Raw genomic sequence first — 20,996 nt, 5'->3', positions numbered from 1 at the left:
TTTTGGTGATAAAGTTACGCTGTTTCGTGTGGGGCTGTGGCCATGAAATGAGTTGTTTATGTCGCTGTTTTGAAAGAGGGAGGCGCTGCGGTGTTTTTCTGTCTTTTTTTCACTCTGTCATTGGCCGCTGCTTCTGTGTGTTCGCTTTGGAGACGCTTTATTCACTCACGTTTCTCCTGTGCGTCCGAAATTGGGCATAAAAGTCGTGTAATGTGTGCTGACCATAAAATATCACGGTGAAAGTCATCATAGCTTGTATTGCAGAGTATAGACCCAGCTCCCAAACCAGCTTTGAGAATAGATTAACGCCGATATTTTTTTTATCGCCCGATAAGAGTCTCGCGTTAACGCAGCACGATAACGGCGATAACGGCCCACCACTAGTTTGTATGTTTTAGATGTTGCTGTGAGGCACATTGAGTTGCCTTGTACATGAAATGTGCTTTATAAATACATTTGCCTTGCCTTCCCATCTGTCCAGGTTGAGCACTGCTGTTAACTTTAGCAGAACATAAACGACTCCTTTATGCTCTCATATCATTGTGCTGATGGTAAATGCATTGTTAGGTAATAGGCTGCTGTTTAAATGACGTTATGAAGCTGTTTACAGAGTAAACTATTGCCTTGTCGTGTCTGTACTCATATGTCTAATACTCTATGCTCTGGGAATAATAGTTGTCTATAATGCTTATTCCGTATTTGCTCATGTGTGGTTGCGTGCTTCCTTTTAGTCTCACAAGCAATAGTATATGCATTTAAGTAGATCTGATAGTTATTTTTGACCCAACACGAACACGGTGCAACAGCCCCACCTAGAGTTTACATCACCAGCCGCCACTGATTTTCAGCGTCAAATCTCATGGAGCAGCCCCACGACAGACATGAATTGAATGCTCTCCAGTGTGATCTGTGCCACTCTGGGAGATACAGTCAATAACAGGTGGAAGCTTCAGGCCAAAGCACGAGTGTTCAAGACATCTCTACAGGAATGTGATGATGCACAAGGAGTAGATATCCCAGCATGCAGTATGTTATCGAAAACGTCTCCCCGGGTCATCTTTACACTTTCACATTATGGTCGAGCACCGGAGTCAAGATGACATCAACTGGCACCATGAGAAAACCACATCCAGGAGATGTCCCTGTTCTGCTCCTCTGTTCACATCAGGGACCCAGGCACATGCTCCGTCAGCTGCCCCAGGGCGACTCTGAGACTAACATCAGTCAGGATAGGACAGCATTAATGATGGGGCCCGAGACATGATATTTTGATATTCTAAGTTGGACAAGATTGTGTAAAATTTCAGTGAGGACTGCAGCTGAATTTGTTGTAAACCTTAGTTTTTGTATTTTTCACAAATGTACGCACTAAAAAAGCAGTGATGCGGGTTCTGTATCGAAGATTTAATGGCAGTTTAAATCAAAGTTAATGTTTTTGAATTACTTTTAAGGCCTTCATTTTGGCACAGTTCATTTAATGACATTGAATGTTTTTTAATGACCTGAACCATGTATCCACACGCGACTGTAAAGCCCCTCAGTCTTTCTCTGTCTCTCTGCAGCACAGTGGTCACTCCGGACCTTTCCTTGATTATTTTTATTTATATATTTATTTTCCATTTGGACTTCAGTGAATTTTCATTTCATTTCATGTATTAATTTATTTCAATGGGACAATGCACATTAATGAACAGACAACTAGTGTTGTAAATATGCCGGATTTAGCTCAGAGCTAATTTCGATCCGCAGTCCCATGGGGTAAAAACGGAAAAAAAAGATATTTGTCTATTAAAGCGACTGGTGCTTCCAATCAAGAATCTCCATAGCCTTTATAAAAACTGTTGGACTGGCTTGAGCGCAGTAACACCATCGAAGGACCACTCTGTAAAGCAGTATTCAACATGAGAGAATAGCATGCAGTGGAGACAGGACTCTGCTGCCTCAGTTGTGATAAATGGATGGATTTGTCTGTAGTTTTACAAGTTAAATTTAATTGTATTTCCTTTTTTATGTGTTTTTTTAAACAAAAGGTTGGAGTCCAGCACAACCCCAAGAAATTTAAATAGGTTACCAACTCCAATTCCTCTCCATCCAAAAAAATAATATGGATCTGCCTCGTGGAGATCATAAGGATCTGCCTTGTGTTGACAATTGTTTAACAGGTTTTTTTTCCTGAACATCATGCCTTTTTTGAGTTGAGCATGAGACAACGTTGTTCAAGTCAGTCCTGCACTTTGTTTAGACCATTCTAATTCAGGAACCCAATCCAATCTAGCTTAGAATAATACTTTACACTGACAATATCTTGAAAATCACCTTGGGACCCCCAGTTCCCCGTTTTAGTAGAACTAAAAACCCCAAAGAGACAGTACTTTTGCTCCTTATGCAACCATTCATATTGAGCTCAATTCAACTCCTCCTTGGGGTCTTTATCTGGGCTTTATCTGGGCTGAGCTGAACCATTGTGCGCTGACAAAGCCTTTTGGATGAGAGGTGAAACATTCGAAACTTCAACTACAGAGTACAGAAGATGACTCAAGAAACTGAAGATGGACAACTCCTGTACGACTGAGAGCCTACATAGACATCATTCAATCAATGAAGTTCTTATATTCTGTATATGTTTAAATGATTATTTTTCCTGATCAGCCACATTAGGGCGTGCTCTCCTTTAGTTCTCCCCTTGCTCCTGTAGCTCCTGTAGCCCCAGTAGCTCCAGTAGCTCCAGTAGCTCCTGTAGCTCCAGTAGCTCCTGTAGCTCCTGTAGCTCCTGTAGCTCCAGTAGCTCCTGTAGCTCCGGTAGCTCCGGTAGCTCCGGTAGCTCCGGTAGCTCCTGTAGCTCCAGTAGCTCCTGTAGCTCCTGTAGCTCCTGTAGCTCCTGTAGCTCCTGTAGCTCCTGTAGCTCCGGTAGCTCCGGTAGCTCCGGTAGCTCCAGTAGCTCCTGTAGCTCCAGTAGCTCCAGTAACTCATGTAGCTCCAGTAGCTCCTGTAGCTCCAGTAGCTCCTGTAGCTCCAGTAGCTCCTGTAGCTCCAGTAGTTCCTGTAGCTCCAGTAGCTCCTGTAGCTCCTGTAGCTCCAGTAGCTCCTGTAGCTCCAGTAGCTCCTGTAGCTCCAGTAGTTCCTGTAGCTCCAGTAGCTCCTGTAGCTCCTGTAGCTCCTGTAGCTCCAGTAGCTCCTGTAGCTCCAGTAGTTCCTGTAGCTCCAGTAGCTCCTGTAGCTCCAGTAGCTCCTGTAGCTCCAGTAGTTCCTGTAGCTCCAGTAGCTCCTGTAGCTCCAGTAGTTCCTGTAGCTCCAGTAGCTCCTGTAGCTCCTGTAGCTCCTGTAGCTCCTGTAGCTCCAGTAGCTCCTGTAGCTCCAGTAGCTCCTGTAGCTCCAATAGTTCCTGTAGCTCCAGTAGCTCCTGTAGCTCCTGTCTGGACTGGGAGATGGACAGCGGCCCCACTTTTCCCACTGCTCACCTTCATAGGTTCCACTCTCGAGCAGGGCACCACTTTGCTCCAATTCCATAAAACGCTCAACGCTCACGAAATTGTAGTCCACCCCCGGCACTTCCCCTTCTTTGGGCTGCCGCGTGGTACCTGGAAGGAGACGGAGAAAGGAGAGGTCATCACAGAGCTAAATAGGACACTTGAGGAAGAAAGGGGAGGATGTTGGGATAAAGATAAAGGCCGGCGGATGTGAAGCTACCGAGTGTTTTTCAGGGGAAGTGGGAGGGCAGTGGGAAGTGCTGGAGAGGGCCAGAGACGAGTCATCGCTCGTGAAAGCCAAGCTCATTCAGGGACTGGGAGCCTCACCACACAATGACGATGACTGATACTGCCATAAACCATATATTGCACATAATAACTAACGCTATAATATTATTTTGAAAGAAACGTTTGATTTGTAGCCTTTTTAGCAACTACATGCCCGATATTTCTTATGATTCACATGTTGTCACACTTGTTCCTCTTTTTCTTGATATATATTTCAAGATTAAGATATTTTATTTTACCTGGAACTATCACAATGTGCCAAATGGTTGTATTGTCTCACCCATACACAGAACAGCCTGAAAAAACACAGTATAGAATCAGCTACTTTAGTGTGAACTGTGATTCATACAAGGCTGAGTCATGTTTCTTCTCTTATTTTCAACTCATCTCAATAATCTTATCAGCATAAATAAGATAGTAGAAAAAGTAGAAAAATAAACATTTTGAGACTTACATTTATTTGCTAAACTGCAACTTTCATGAAAGTCGCATTTTTTTGTTTTTTTATTTAAAACATAATACTCCCATTTATAAGGTTTACAGTGCAGAACTTTATTTTCCCACGACCCTTGAACGCCTCCAGCCTCCGGTGCTGCTTTGCTTTGTGATCATGAGGAGAAAAAAGACCTGACAGCTCCTGTAGACATTGGATTAATAAACAAACAGAACTTTCATGAGGATTTCAGCTGCATCAGAGCAGGTCTGTCAGATGTTTGTCAGTTACGATCTTTTTCTAAACTTCGGTAAAAAATTTTTTATGAGGGTCGGACTGTTAGCATTGGAGCAGCGCGAGCTACACGTCACGCAAGGGCCGAGTCTACGGTGAGGATCCCGCCCGTATGTCCTTTTTAGGAACATGCTTCATCAGAGTTGGGGAGGGGGAGTCTGTAAATCCTCCATGAATTCCCCCACGACCGTGGTCATTATGGTAAACGGGGAGGAGTGAGCAGAAGACGTCCATTATTTTTTAGAGTCTATGGTCCAAATCAGCGAGGGTTGTCCCAAAGTTTTACAAAACAAGCAGTAGCTAAAGCAGACGAGCTAGTTAGCATCGTAATGCTACCTCCAGCAAAGTCCGTTTAGATGCGGCTTCCAACTGAAGAAAGTTGTCCTGACTTCTGTGCCTCCTGTCCTGACTAGCTTCACATAAGCCATTGTACCCTTTGGCAGTGCTGTAACGACAAAGGAGGCAAACTGGGCAGTTGCCGAGAGGCCCCTATTTGAGGAGGGACCCAGAAAATAAATTCTAAAAGCACAAATGGCATATTTTTGACACCAGCAAATGGACCAGCTGAATTCAACATCTGAATTATGAATAATTTCCTACAGTTTCTGATGGCCATGTGAGGTGGAGCTGAACCCCCTCTGACAGATCCATTTCCTACTTTAAGGAACTGTTAGAGCGTAAAAGTCTGATTCATGATTCAGACATAAATGAAGAGAAACAAAACATGAAATGATTTTTTTTAAAAAGTGTTTCCAAATGGCAGAAAAATATAGATTTTTTTTCCTGAAAAATAAAATCCATGAAACGCAAACTAAATCTGTTTTCTGTGTCACATGAAGCTTTTGTCACTTAAAGATTTAAGAAACTTTTTTACACCCGTAAGAGTACAGAGAATTCCTTATACTAAGTAGAAGTAAAAGGTATCATATAAAATAAAATACTCTATGAAGTACAATTACTTCAAACAATACTCAAGTATATGTACTTGTAACTGAGCACTACTGGTCTCCGGATCTGAAGACAGGTTGTCCAAGGATGGGTTAGACAAATCTGCATTAACCTTAAAACTGTCCAACAAAATGACTTACATTCAAATATTTGCACCAGTAAAAGTAACAATCACTGAAAGTTATATTCCATCGTACTATCAGCCAGTTTGTGTTGGAGCTTATCCCACTGTGCCAACAATAATCCCATCAGTGGCTGATCACAGCCCCCCGGGACAAATCTGCTCCACAGGCGTCTGAGAGCCAGGGGGCGCCCTCAGTCAATCAGCCTTTGGAGACATTCATGTTCCACACAACAGTCACCTTAAAGCAGTGCTTCAGCTGCAACATTTCCTCAGCCTGGGCTTGAGCAAACTTTGTCTCTGTCTATAGTTGAGTACATGAAACACCGCTCACGGCAGAATGAGCCTCCTACTTCCTGCACACACTGACATGACAAGCTGCATTATTTTAACAGGATCCCCCACCCTCGTCACACAAACATCCTAGTATGATGTTCCTGTCTGTCTACAGTCTGTATGAAATAACCTACAGTTAATCAGTGGAAGTAGTGAATGATTTAATCATTATTGTGCTAATATTCGCAAGGATCTTGGCTGAGAAAGTGAGTCCGCTCTTTCTTAATTATTCAGCTAACACAAGATTTTTATTAGAACAAAATTACCTGCCAAACTGACCTGTGTTTAGCTGAACTTGGAATCAGGCGGGGGACAAATGCTTATAAGGTTAAGGTCCCATACGTTAATTTGTCCTCTGCATTTGACCCATCCTTCGACACCGCTGGGGTAACTCGTAAGGAGCAGTGGGCGATTAAATGTGGAGCCAGGCTGATGGTCAGAATCACCTGGCTGGAGGATTCACCTATTGTACATGTTTAGTGGTAGGGGAAACCAGAGTACCCAGAGGAAAACTACGTAGAAGTGCTATATAAACTATACATGGAGTGACAGATGAATGATTATTCCAAATATACTTTGGTGTTAATAATATAAAGTCATTGGTGGGATGTTAGAAATGCTTTATGAGCTCCCTCTTTCATGAATCAGGTATTGGGCCTTCAATAAATGAGATCTTTCTTTATTTCAGACCCAAAAGAAGGTCAATAAAATACGTAAAAGTAAACGAACAACCTCATAGTCCTTGTGAGCAGTCTCTTCAGTGCTTCAAAGCACCTGACCTGACACTGCTCTTGTCAGGTCTTAGAAGAGCACATAGCAAGACCCGACCGCGCACGCCACCATCTACTTGCACGTATGGACTCTACCCCGCACACACTTCTGTTTCCACCACACACACACACACATTTGTTGTGGGAAGAGCCCCCACAGAGGAGCACACTGTACAGATCGTCACTTAGTTTTAGAGCCGTGATGAGAACAAATGTGGACAAATACTGCCTTCTGGTGGGACGTATGGAATCATTCAGAGGAGCCAAGCTGTATAGAGTTCGGGAATGTGACGTCATATCGCTAAGCATTATGGGATTGCAGCAATTGTAAATGGTAAATGGTAAATGGTGATGGGGCGTTATACATAACAAACCCCAATGTAGCAATTTACTGCCAAATAATTGTACTCTTTAGGATTTGGTGTTTGCAGCCATTGAAATCCCATTTTCAGTTCAAGTAACCTTGCTAACACTTGACAGAACAACGATACAAATATGCTCTGTCTAATGTGTGAGCCTTCTGCATCCGCACCCCTCAGTCTGCACTGGCCAAGGCTATTGTTGCGACCAAACTGAAATCATTCTGCCGCCCATCTGCCAGAGGCGGCTGTGAATACCGATGTCTGCTCCTGATCAGTCAAACACAGGGAAGCCAAACCAAAAGAGCTTGGATCTGGCTCGGCGATGCACACGGTTTGGTTCTGCTCCCACATGTTCACTCACCCATTTACCTCCCTCGTGGTGCCTTCTCCTCATTTTCCATTAGCTCTAAACACAAGTGCACCTTTTTATTATTTCATGCCTCACACAGTGGAAGCTCTATTTTTGCAGAAACAGAGATGGGAAATTTGCAATTTATTATTAAGGACGGTCAGATGGAGAGTTCAAATCTGGTTAAACAGGCTTCGAAATCTCTCCACTCTGATGTTTAGCATGACAGGTTATAAGAAATCATTTAAAGGTAACAAGGCAACACAGATTCCAGTTGCTGAAAAGTTTTTTCTCCAGGCACTGGTGTGTGATGAAATAAAGACTGGATCAATGATCAAAATCTATTGATTTTTGTCTTTCCAACAAGCTCCCTCTAAAATGCCTACAAAACATGAATATAAAGCGCCCCCTGCTGTCACAGTTCAACACTGACATGTTTAGAAGCATCATGCACAGGATTATAGACTAGACATTTAAAAAAATATGGCCAAAAATATTGTTGGTGACTAATCAAAATCCCCCAAAATCGGCATCGGCCTAAGCTTTTCTATATATTCTATGTAAACCTTTACTATAATAATAAAAGTTTAATTATAGGCTTATATGAGCGATTCAAAATATAGGCTGTATATCGGCTATCAGCTAACCCCCTTCATATCGGTATCGGGCCCAAAAATCCAAATCGGTCGGGCCCTAGTACGAACTGTCTCCCTCTGTACTCGTGGTGCATATAAAAGCAGGTGTTAGGAACACAGTGCCGGTTGCTGGACAAAGGCGTGCACTGCAGTTTCATTGATTTTGTTCTTCTATAACTGCAGATGGAGAGAGGACGTGACTGCTGAAGTCACTCTTAAAATCACTTTCTCATACGTCACCTTCTGATATTGTGTTGGACGTTGTGCCCTTACTAAAACACTGGGCATTGTGCTAATGCTCTTAGCGCTGCAGTCACATCTAAGAAAATGGACAACACAAACAAGATTTATGACGTAAATGACTGGAATCTATCATGGCACATAAAACCTTTGGAGCTGCCACTTCACAAAGGTGAACCATTCTTCCTCTTCCAACCGCAGAGACGCAACGGTTCCTCTGACAGCTGGAGGACAGAGGGGGAGATAAGCCCAAACAAAACAAGGAAAGTCCATTTGAAGTAACTGTAAGGAGGGCAAGACGATAAGGCACGAAGGCTAAATAATAGAGAGAAATACAATGGAGAATAGTGAAGGGATTCACGGCTCTTTCATGGGAGCCGAATGCAGGGAATACCTTATGGGAATGTGCAGAGGAAATAAGCCTTTTCTGACACCAGGACGTAGCATTTTAGCCACAATTTACAAGATACATTTGATCAACAAAGGAAGAAAAAAAAGACCATTTAATCTGCTGAGTATGGGGAAAGTGGAAAAACTGCTTCAAAAACTGAAGGACAACAAACCAACAGGGATGGATGGTAGATCACTCACATCACATGTTCAACTTTTTTGTCAAATGTGGAAATCTGTCACAATCATTCCTCTCCTGAAAACTAAAAGCCATACAGCAGTAAACAGTCGTCCGATTAGCATTCATGTTCATGTAAAAAAGAGGTTCAGTAATATAAGTCATTCAACAAATGAATTGAATCTTGCATAAAATCACTTTTTAACAATGACATGCCTTGTTTTCTTCAAAGGTGCAAATCTTCTCTAATGCTTATGACTCTACTGTTTAGCACAGTGGTTCTCAACCTTTTGGAGCCGCGACCCCCATTATAACAAGTAAAGGGGTTCGTGACCCCCCCACCCGGGTCACACCGTGAAAAATAGGAACATTAGCCTACATAATTCTTAAAAAACAAAGACAAAAACAAACGGCTGAAATAAACTACGATCAAATAATGGCACTCTGGTAAAATAGCAACATGCTACAATAAAACATTAGACTATATGCTAATGAAAATATGTATATGATATCTAAATGATCTGGCGACCCCCCAAAATTTGTCTCGACCCCCAGGTTGAGAACCACTGGTTTAGCATTGTGTTAGTAATGTTTCAGAGTAAAGATTTACAGTGCAACAGAACAGGACACATGGTTTTGAGAGCGTGCTGTTTCACTCTAGACTCCAGCACAGTGAGGATCAACTTCATATTATGGACTTTTTTTCTTTGGAAAAGGTTCATACAGTCATCTTAGTTGAATCGATTAAAGATGGTTCTTTTACTTCGATCACTTCCTGTGATCTTCCTCAGAAGCGTTCCACAGGAAGTGATCGAAACTATAGTAAATCAAAAAACAAACCTTTTGTGAAACCTTATGAAAAGAAGCGTCTTTAACAGTGCCATATCATGGAGGTGAAGCTCATTATTGTAATATTGTAATACTGTAATATTGATACAAAAGTTGTCTTAGGAGAAACTGGCAGCTTCAGCCTTGGTGCTTCATCTGACCGGAGGCAGAGCTCAGCTGCTGCAGGCACGTCTGTCACGGTGCAGACTCCAGTGTCAGCTATTGTGTTTTCTGAACAGACCAGTGAGAGCAGTCTGTGAAAATGCAACGTGATGTGTTTGTGATGCGGCATGGTGGCACAGTGGTTAGAAGTTTGTGGGTTTGATTTAATATTTATCTACCAAGCTTATATTATATGTTATAAGTTTCATGTTGCACGATTGAACCGAAGAAAAATCCTAGTTTGTGAACCTGTTCATTAACAATGTCTGATTCTGATCATTCATATGTGAATGATGGACCCAGACTGTTGTAACTGCTGATAGCGTTTGTTACAGAGCTGTTCAAAGTTACTCTTCATAGTGAACGCTGCCTTGCCAAATCCTTCAGTGCGACAGGCTTTCCCTCACACTGCTCTGCCATTGTGCTGTTTCTTCAGCTCATTCAGTTTCATCTGTGGAAACTTTTATCAACAAAAACAAAAACAAAAACAAACAAAAAAAGCTGAATAAAATCATTACAATACAGAACCACAGAAGGCAATGAATCAATGCAAGTTAAAAGCTGAATAAAATCATTACAATACAGAACCACAGAAGACAATGAATCAATGCAAGTTAAAAGCTGAATAAAAAGGTACATTTTCAGCTGGGACTTAAAAATCCAGAGTGACAACACCAAACATCCTAATGTTCAGTTTTTAAACATGAACATGTTTAAAAACATGTTAAACATTTTTAAATGTTTAACATTTTTAACATTTAAAAATGTTAAAACTAAGTATTTTCCAGCCATGTCCTAATGTGTAGAATGAGCTCAGACCTGTTCACCACAACTGCCTGTAAAATCCTGCACTGTCACTCCAAAAGCTGTTCATTCGGGTCCGAAGTGCCCGAGCTTAATATAGAACCTGCAGTTACGCGTAAGACCTGAGGTGGCAGTAGCAAGTATAAAATGACCAACTTTTTTTTTATTGAGTTTTATTCTTATTTATAGTTTTTAATGTGTTTTTATTTACATGTATTCTTTAAAACTGTTTTATTCATATTTATTGTTTTACACTCATATAGCGGTAGAGCTCATTTGCATTGTTTTGGTTTTATTGATTTTGTTGCATGTGCAGCACTTTGGAAACGTTTTGTTGTTTAAATGTGCTATATAAATAAAGTGGATTGGATTGGATTGAACTTCCATCTAGTCCTGTTGTTAAAATAGAACATTTGGAAAAGGACCAAACCAAATTCAACTTCCTGTTTGGAAACATCTCCATGGAGACGACCCGCTCCCACAAAGTCGGTATGCTCTCAGTAAACACAGGTTTTTACCTTTTCCACTTTTTCCATAATGGACACTACTTGCTAAAGCTTGACGCAGGACACAAATATTAGCTTGTTTGTGTAAGTATCAGGAAATGGCTGTGAGTCGGGGGAATGGCTAAAAATAGCCTATTGATGGAGTGATTATCATAATATAGGGGGGGGAGGGGTGAAATATCATGGAGCTGCCACGAGCACTGCACGTGTGTGAACACTGGGCTTTTTGCTCCATGATGCATCCGGAGGTTTACAAACTGCTCTGAGCAACAGTCAGAGGAGGATTTATGCAAATTCCAAGGCTGCACGATGAAGAAGGAGCGATAAAAGTTCACATGTACTTATGCACATGAACCTGGAGAAAAACATGGAGAAGAATGAACCTGGAGAAAAACATGGAGAAGAATGAACCTGGAGAAAAACATGGAGAAGAATGAACCTGGAGAAAAACATGGAGAAGAATGAACCTGGAGAGAAACATGGAGAAGAATGAACCTGGAGAGAAACATGGAGAAGAATGAACCTGGAGAGAAACATGGAGAAGAATGAACCTGGAGAAAAACATGGAGAAGAATGAACCTGGAGAGAAACATGGAGAAGAATGAACCTGGAGAGAAACATGAAGAAGAATGAACCTGGAGAAAAACATGGAGAAGAATGAACCTGGAGAAAAACATGAAGAAGAATGAACCTGGAGAGAAACATGAAGAAGAATGAACCTGGAGAAAAACATGGAGAAGAATGAACCTGGAGAAAAACATGGAGAAGAATGAACCTGGAGAAAAACATGGAGAAGAATGAACCTGGAGAGAAACATGGAGAAGAATGAACCTGGAGAAAAACATGGAGAAGAATGAACCTGGAGAGAAACATGGAGAAGAATGAACCTGGAGAGAAACATGGAGAAGAATGAACCTGGAGAGAAACATGGAGAAGAATGAACCTGGAGAGAAACATGGAGAAGAATGAACCTGGAGAAAAACATGGAGAAGAATGAACCTGGAGAGAAACATGGAGAAGAATGAACCTGGAGAGAAACATGAAGAAGAATGAACCTGGAGAAAAACATGAAGAAGAATGAACCTGGAGAAAAACATGGAGAAGAATGAACCTGGAGAAAAACATGGAGAAGAATGAACCTGGAGAGAAACATGGAGAAGAATGAACCTGGAGAGAAGCATGGAGAAGAATGAACCTGGAGAAAAACATGGAGAAGAATGAACCTGGAGAGAAACATGAAGAAGAATGAACCTGGAGAAAAACATGGAGAAGAATGAACCTGGAGAAAAACATGGAGAAGAATGAACCTGGAGAAAAACATGGAGAAGAATGAACCTGGAGAGAAACATGGAGAAGAATGAACCTGGAGAGAAACATGGAGAAGAATGAACCTGGAGAAAAACATGGAGAAGAATGAACCTGGAGAGAAACATGGAGAAGAATGAACCTGGAGAGAAACATGGAGAAGAATGAACCTGGAGAAAAACATGGAGAAGAATGAACCTGGAGAGAAACATGGAGAAGAATGAACCTGGAGAGAAACATGAAGAAGAATGAACCTGGAGAAAAAACATGAAGAAGAATGAACCTGGAGAGAAACATGAAGAAGAATGAACCTGGAGAAAAACATGGAGAAGAATGAACCTGGAGAGAAGCAGTCGGTCCCTGCAGGTTTGTTCACTGGGAGGGTCTGTTGGTGCGATAGAAGGATATCTTGCTGACTTTGAAGAACTAAAGATTTGGTGGTGGAGACAAGCTTGGAGGAGCATGTATTGTTTTTTTCTGAATGGTAAAGTAGCTGTGGTTTTCAGTGTCATCTGAACAGTCTGGAGTTTGGATTGTGACTCACTGTGTTTCAGTCAGTTTCATTCTGTAGTATCTGCATCTTGGGAAGCACCAGTGCCACTTTGATACAAGGCATTTTCATCATACATACTTAGTTCATGGGTTAGTACCTACCCAGTTACTTTACTCATATACATTTACTTGAGTAAAGTATACTTCTATGAGAAGTTATGTCAGAAGTTTACTATTTTATATTTTATTAGATTTTCATTAGATGTCATTTTTTGTTTTCACTGAATATCATTTCATTATCGTGGTATTTATTGGTGTAATGTTTCTTGGGTTTTAATCTGTGGATTTATAAAGATGGAAATGTCAGGAAAGGGTTAAATCTGCTTTGTTCATCTGAGACAGAACGGCCCTTGTCCTGTGCTGGACTTGACATGTTTTTTTAATAATAGAAGTAATACTATTTACTATTACTATATAGTTACTTATAACTACATTGGCTTCTTTCTGCATTAGCCTCGGTGGATCAGGGTTGTTTTCGTCAACAAAGGCGAAAACGATTTCATTTTGTTGACGCACCTTTTTTTAAAGACGATAACGTAACAATGAGGAAAAAAACTGGCCTTTTTTGCTGCGTGTTTATCCTCATCTTCTTTTCGTCGCTATTTTGACACTTATTTCAAGAAGCTTTTAGATTTGGGTAATGTCGAACTGGAGAAAATGTGCCGGGTTAAGGCGGGGGTTAAGAGGTTAAAGTTCATGAGTACATCTCAGTCGCTGGATTGGTTTTGCTGATGCATTAAAAATGGTCAGAGCCGTCGTCTTGTAAACACTACAAAAGGCAGACCGCTGTGGCAGAAGGACACGAGGATCGTTTAAGTGGTATCGGTGTCTGGTATTGAGACCACATCATTGAGTACGAGTATGTGGTGTCAGTGCAGCCCTATCTGCATCTATAGAAAAGAGAATACTGCACAGAGGCAAGTCATTACCATTGGAGCTCATCTATCTGCGAGTGGTATATTTTCATGAACTGGCAGGACTGAAAACACTTGTGAATGCAGCGCACAGCAAGGGACAAACAGATGGAAGCTTTCACTCAAATGAGCCAAACATTTGTGAGCTAGATATGGCGTCAGACTGGCCTTTTCTGTGGAGCAAAGGCTCAGATGTATCATCATACATTACTGAGTCAGACTGAACATCAGCACTGCAATGCTCATCATAAGACTTTAATGGCATCAGTTCTTGATGAGTTTCGGATAAAGTAAGTACAGAATATTGTCATATCGTCCAGTGTGTTCCGGGGGCCAAATGAGCAATTTTTGGTCTTGCTTTTTTTTTTTAATATAGAAGATTTTAAGTTCAGTACCAAACGAAGGTGCGGCTGCATAGTTCAAACCTTTGACTGCACTGACCACTGTTTGGTCACTCCTCCTGATTGCAGCTCCAAAAACAACACATTTTTGTCAATATCGCCCAGACCTCCTCAGCACACAGCTCCAATCTAAAGTCCATGTTGTTATGACCAAACTGTTTGTTGGTCATGGTCCGGCCGCTGTCCTCTCTGCTGCTCATTGGCTCCCTTGCTGGTGCTCCGTGTCCTTATTACAGTCTCCCTCTCCTCCTTGTTATCGGCCTCTCTGACGTGCGCATCTGTGGCAAACCTGAAGCGAGCTGAGCAGGTCGATGGGAGAAGATGATGGAGCATCCTTATTTAGACTACAAAGAACCAGGCCAACGCTCTTCACAGGATTGTCTGCTGCCACAACAACATCGGAGCTCCCAGCAACGCTCGCCATGGCAACAGGCATTCATCGATATTAGTGGAGACAAACTGTGAGACATAATGACACTGTGGACACTTGTGTGGTGCTTTAGGTCCCATAGACGTAACATGATACCATTCTTCCATTAAGGCTACAGCAAATGATCAATTAGTGTTTCTTATATACAGTATACGTAAGGATTGAACAACAAGGAGCGTTATAACCGCCTAATGCACGGCTCCGAGTTGTTTAATCCGCTTATGCCATGGTCACACAAACGTAACATTTTATAACAAATGTTGGTTTCATTTACTAAAGTCGCTAAATATGGCAAATTATGGGGACTATTTTATGTGGGTTATTAGCCGGTCACTGAAGGCCCGTCTCAGAGCGAGACATTCTCACACTGCTGTGAGGATCTGTCAGGCTCAACGACACAACATCAGCACACGGACTAACAGCTCTTTTCCGTGGAAGTAAACACCGATATGCGGCTCCTGGGCAGGAGTTATTTCACTTTTACGCTGTTTAACCTACAGGTTGCTAGCAAGCAAGCAACCTGTAGCAACTGTTTATGGAAACAGCTGCAGTGGAGTCGCTTACACCTGGGCCCCACAAACTGAAACCTTTCGTTTGACTTTACTAATCCAGCCAAATATGTTTAAATGCTGGATCATTTTATGTCTGAAAATTATGAATAGTGCCTTAACCGTTTTCAGTAGAAATGTAAAGCTCATATTTTATTAACTGTAGGCTAACCTAGCTGCTTACTCTGCTCTACTTCCCATTTATCAAACGTTTTGTTTTGGCCGAAAACATTGAAATTAACAAAATCTCATACGTTCCTGTCAGTCACTAATTACGCGTGTACCTGATCAGCTGTGTCATGCGTTGCTATGGCGATGCCCACAGCGGAGTGATATCCCAGTGATTTAACTACCGGACTACGTGTGCGGTTATACGAAATAATGCACGCTTGTTAGCACCCACCAGCCAATCAGAATCGAGTATTCACCCAGACCATGGTATAATTATATATACTTGTATATTATATACAACTAGAAACCTGTGAATTGACCAGTGTTTAGGCAACTATGCTTCTCTGCAAACCATCATTGTTATCATAACTACTATCAGAAAGCTTAGACATGTGGAAACTAAAAATACAATATGAAATAAACAACAATGTTTGTAGCATACAAGGTTCTGTGTCCTTGACATGTGCACATTTTGATGATGACTTATTATTTCCGAGGTCTGTTTTGCCTTTAGACTTTTCACACGACACAAGTTTCTCCAAGCTTCACACAGTTTGTTGGGATTTGTTCTTCATCCACAAAAATAGTTTTGTTCCAGCAGCTATATGTGCTATATGTGCTCTGAACAAGTGTCCTTGTAATCGAAGTATCACGTGATGATTGTTGTTCCGTTGTTGTATTCACATATTGCATTTTGTGGATGGGCTTATAACGCTTTTCTTTTTTATAACTGGCTTCCAGGCTTTTTAGCTGTGCACAGATCTGTATTATATCTGTTTCTATTGTATGTTGGTCTGTATCTGTGTGCAATTTAACTTTTAGTACAAATAAAGTTGCCTTGACCCTTGAACTCCCCACACGGTGGTGGGCAGCTACAGTGTAACTACAGTGTTTCCCCGAGGGCAGACTGGCAGAAGCATGACTGCACACATCGGCACCACCTCAGACCACTACCATTCACTCACTCACTCATTCATCCTGGCCTATTGTACATGTTTTTAGTGGTAGGGGAAACCGGAGTACACGGAGGAAAACTACGCAGACACGGGGGGGACATGCAAACTCCACACAGAAATGCCCCGTCCAGGAATCGAACAAGGGACAAGCGCTACTGATTCTGATGATCTCATAATGGTCTCTAAAAGTGGTGACATCATTAAAAAATCAAAACACATGCCTGATGTAGAAAGCACTTTCATTTGTTGCGATTTATCACCAAATAACGAGGTTCAACATTTGTCGATTACCTGTTCAGAGATTTCTTCCAAACTCTCTCTCTCCCGTAGAGTTTTATTGCCCTCCATCATTCTACAATGTGAGCACAATCATTTGGCTTCTGTTGCTTTGCTGTGTGACATCACTTGCGTAACCTCATGTTTTAGTTGACTCATTTGATTAGAAAGATGATGTTTAGTGGACACTGGATATGTTTCCGACTAAACTCAAGTAGATGATCATTTTGTAAAAGAATTGGCAGGATCCTCGGGGAGGGGGTACTCGGAGTGTGAATGAATGAACAAAGAGGAGCGAGAGACAAAAAAGGGAAGGGAGCCCCTGCTGTACAGTAACAAAGAACGAGAACTAACTACTTAAACTCGAAAAGTTCTCAGTATGTTTGCACACTGCTATATGAGAACAGCAGACAGTTGCAGACTCAGTTGTGGTGAAGGCTGCGGATTATTGGTGTTTTTTTATCTGAACCGTCCATCCATCAGGGCCGGCAGCAGCAGCAGCCTATAGACACGTGCCCATGGCTCCCAGCCTCCCAGCCCCAGAGCCGCCCTGTCTGCTGGAAGAGAGACAACCTGACATTGTGGAATGATCCGTGTTCTGAGAACCTTTGGAGCTGGGATGAGCTCTGATAGGTGGACCAACACGTGTCTCTGTCCGGAGCAGATCAATGGGAGGTCTGTGTCGGGGGAGGTCAGATCAGACACAGTAATCACTGAGATCAGATATATTTGAAAACATATCGTGTTGAGGACGTTTTCTCTCTATCTTGAGGAGCTTCTTCAGATCGAGGGAGAAGCAGAGTTTTGGGCGCTATGTTTGATGGTTGTTGGTTAGGAAGTATTTTCCCTGCACTAGTATCTGACACCTGAGCCTAGCACTCACACCCTGACCCGGGCCGCACTGCTCCCAGTGAAAGACACTTATTGACAGGTCACATTAGGGCTGGACGGTATGGCGAAAAAATCCATAACGATTGTTTTTCTCATAATGATCTTCATAAAAATTCTTCATAAAAATAAATACATGTAGCTTATTCAAGAACTTTTACCGAAACCTCAGCTCAAACTAAAACAAATGCTTTTCTCCTTCCACTTAACACACATCGTCTTTTCCTAACTCCAACCACCAGGTGCTGTTTGACCAAAGAAATGTCTGTAAACCTGATAAAGTCCCAACACTATTGAGATTGATCAGTAGAGATTTTTAATGAAGGTCCTTGAGTCATCTTCTGTACTCTGTAGTTGTGAGTCAAAGTGTCTGTTTCGCCTCTCAGCCGAAAGGTTTCATCAGTAACACTGAAGTTTACAGCTCAGCCATGGACTAGATAAAAGCGTCTTTGATTGTCCAGAAAAGCGCAAAATAAAGCCAATGCAGAAGAAGAGGACGTAAACAAAGCTGCTTATGAGCTAAAGACATTGGAGAAGTTTCTTCTTCTGAAACACTGTAGAGGCACCAAGAGCACCCACACCTGCAGTACAGTGGAGGCGTCACAAGAGAAAGGGACAAACGAGGAGAAGATGGTGTTGTGGAGCGGAGGAAGCTGCGCAGGAGGCAGAGGAAGGTGAAGGTGGAGGAGCTGACCAGCGCGCAGCACCGTTTCAGAGGAGACTGAAGGACTCCGGTTTCCCCGACCTCCAGGTTGGCCCACAGCGGCTCTAGACTAACCCAACATCTTAACAGCATTTCAAATAAAGCACTTACTCTACTTACTTTACAAAGACCACTGGGAGGGATTAGCTTGGTGAAGTCCCTCCCCTTTATTAAAGACTACTCTCCATCTGGGTCTCAAACAACCCAACAATCAGCTGGTCACTGATAATTACGTGCTTATTGAAAAGTAGAGATTGCGATTTCGATTAATTGCCCAGCCCTAGGTCATATCAACCTCTAGGGGGCGCAATAACGGTTTCAGCAGTGCAGATACCTCCAATCTGTTCAGTCTATCTAGGGGTAAACATTTTCATCTTATTTTATTCTTCATTTCACCAATTCTCATCTACAATGACGACAAGTCTCTCTAAAAAAGCTTTTCCTCCAAAAACTGCACAACACCACCAACATCTTTCTCCCAATGCAGTCATTAAAGATCATCAATATATTCATCATCATTATGTCAGTTATGTCACATGATAAATACCTACCATATAATCTGCTAAGAGTCCTTTCAGTACTCGCTCAACAGTTTTACTGCATTATCGACAGTATAGCTTTTGAAAGTTTTACAAAGCATATCGATTTTTTAATCTTGTAAAGACTTCCCAACAAAGCGACTGGTGTTGTATTTAATGGCGGTGTTAAAGGAAGACGTGCTCCTCTCCTGTCACCTGTGCGAGGCTTAACTCCGGCAGCTCCGCAGACATAACCACTTCATTAATCACCTTCTATTTGCTGTTCTCACTGCACTAAATTCATACCAGTCTCGCCGCACGTCCTTTCATCCACCGCACTAGTATTAATCCCACGTGCCAATCAAACCGCAGGGAGTGTGCTGCACATCAAAACGTGTCAGCCGTGTCTTTAACAAGAGCGAGCCAGCAGGCTAATCACCCCTTTAAGGAGCGCTAGCTACGACTGCCATTTTTTGTGTGAAAAAAACATCCATATGGGCCTGATTAAGACGTGACTTTATTTCTATGTGATAAATAACTTTACAGTATAGTCCTCCAGAAAAAAAGCTAAAAGAGTGAAAATTGTTACTTATTACCCCTCGGTGAGGCCACGCCACCTTGTATGACGCGATGCTGTCACTGTCACCTCGATCTGAAATGATCCCATGCGTAGATCACGATGAATAAGGAATTATGTGGCTCAACTAATGTATAGGCAGCACACTAAGACCAGTTTGTCAGGGCAACCCGAGGCGGTCCCAGGCCGATGCTGACACATGTGGAGGTGTTCCCGGTTCTCCAAGCCAAACCAAAGCAATGTTTCTCTCCAAAATGCAAAATGCAAACATCGACATCAAATTCATGGGCTGTCCAGTCGAAATGGTTAATGAACATCTCCATCTAGGATTTTGGATTACAAGCAATCTCAAATTTGACAAACAAGTGGACTATGCCTGCCGAAAGGCGGCATCTCAAATGTTCCTCCTTCGTAGACTCTCCCTCTCTGTTAATGACAAGAATCTATTAACAAGACTGTATAAATGTTATATTCTAACTCATTTTGAATATGCATCACCTGTCTGGGCCGCTTTAAATGTCACACAAACTAACCGCTTGGAAAAACTCCAATGCCGAGCCATTGATCATACTACATTACTCCTACACGCAACCAGTTACAGATGAGGACTACGAAGAACTCAAACTGGCTCCTCTAAAACACAGGAGAAACTTTGCAGTTATGTGCTATGGCTACAAGCTGTTACGAGGATTACTTCCAAAGGCTCTCCAGTCCCTATGTCCAACCATTAAAAGAACTCCTATTGAAACACGGAATAAAACACTTCTCCATCTGGGCATAGAGTTCCCCACGAGTCGAGCACTGGACCGATCTCCATTTCTATTCGCAACAAAGTTACTAAACAAAATTCCAGAACTGTGGGACTGTCCTACTTTGGACTGTTTTAAAAACAAATTATGGGACACTGATAAGAGGCTGATCTTTGATGTTATGTTTTAATATTCATGAACCCAGCCGTCAATGCCTTTGGGCCCGACGTTTCTACTTTAAAGTTGTAATAAAAAATAATAATAATAAAATTTAAAAAAGCCACTTCAGCGGGCCCCTCTAGATGTGGAGGAGCAGCCGCTCTACTCTGAGTTCCTGCCAGGTGACTCCTTACTCAAGAGTGCACCCAGCAACACTGAGGAGGAAATTCTTTTTCCAGCGATCGTAAACAACATTGTCACCACGGCGAGCTCAGGTACACGCTGTGGCAGAGGACAGCCTTCTGGTTTCTCGTTATTGAGGAATTTTCTGTTACATACTCACGCCTAAGAAAAGACACTACAGTGATTTGTCATTTATCGCCATGATTTGAAAAAGCTACTGTTTCTACAGAGGATTAAGCAAATAGCACATTTTCTTTTCAAATGCTACACAGATGGCTGTGGGTGAGATTGGAACGAGTAGACTGTTCAGTTGTGCTGATTTTGTTCCTGAGTATTTTTAGTCCGGGGTGCGTTGAAGAGCAGATAAATGAACAGTGTTACGATGGTGCTCTGGAGGCCATGTTGTCTGAAAGGAAAAGTCCAAGTGTGAAGCTGCTAATGACTGTGCGGGGAGTAGACACATGAGCTGTTTGGCTGGAGATGCTTTATTTTGAAATGTTCATTGTTTGTCAGACTCCTTAAAGTGATAGTCTATAAGTTTCAGTGTTTAACAAA

At 42.0% G+C, this 20,996-nt stretch overlaps 1 protein-coding gene across 6 annotated transcripts in view; it reads right to left on the bottom strand.

The window, feature by feature from the left end:
* The window catches only part of magi2b (membrane associated guanylate kinase, WW and PDZ domain containing 2b), a 173,466-nt gene that overhangs the window by 88,075 nt on the left and 64,395 nt on the right, over positions 1 to 20,996 (bottom strand). For all 6 annotated transcript variants that reach the window (XM_079568557.1, XM_079568559.1, XM_079568558.1 and 3 more), the window contains exon 3: positions 3,459 to 3,578. In XM_079568557.1, the coding sequence (XP_079424683.1) occupies positions 3,459 to 3,578 (120 nt within the window). The remainder of the gene's footprint in view (positions 1 to 3,458; positions 3,579 to 20,996) is intronic.

The sequence above is a fragment of the Gobius niger genome (assembly GCF_951799975.1).
Source record: "Gobius niger genome assembly, chromosome: 12".
Lineage (NCBI taxonomy): Eukaryota > Metazoa > Chordata > Actinopteri > Gobiiformes > Gobiidae > Gobius > Gobius niger.
The sequence above is the reverse complement of the archived record's forward strand: the minus strand, read 5'-3'. Positions and strand labels throughout refer to the sequence as shown.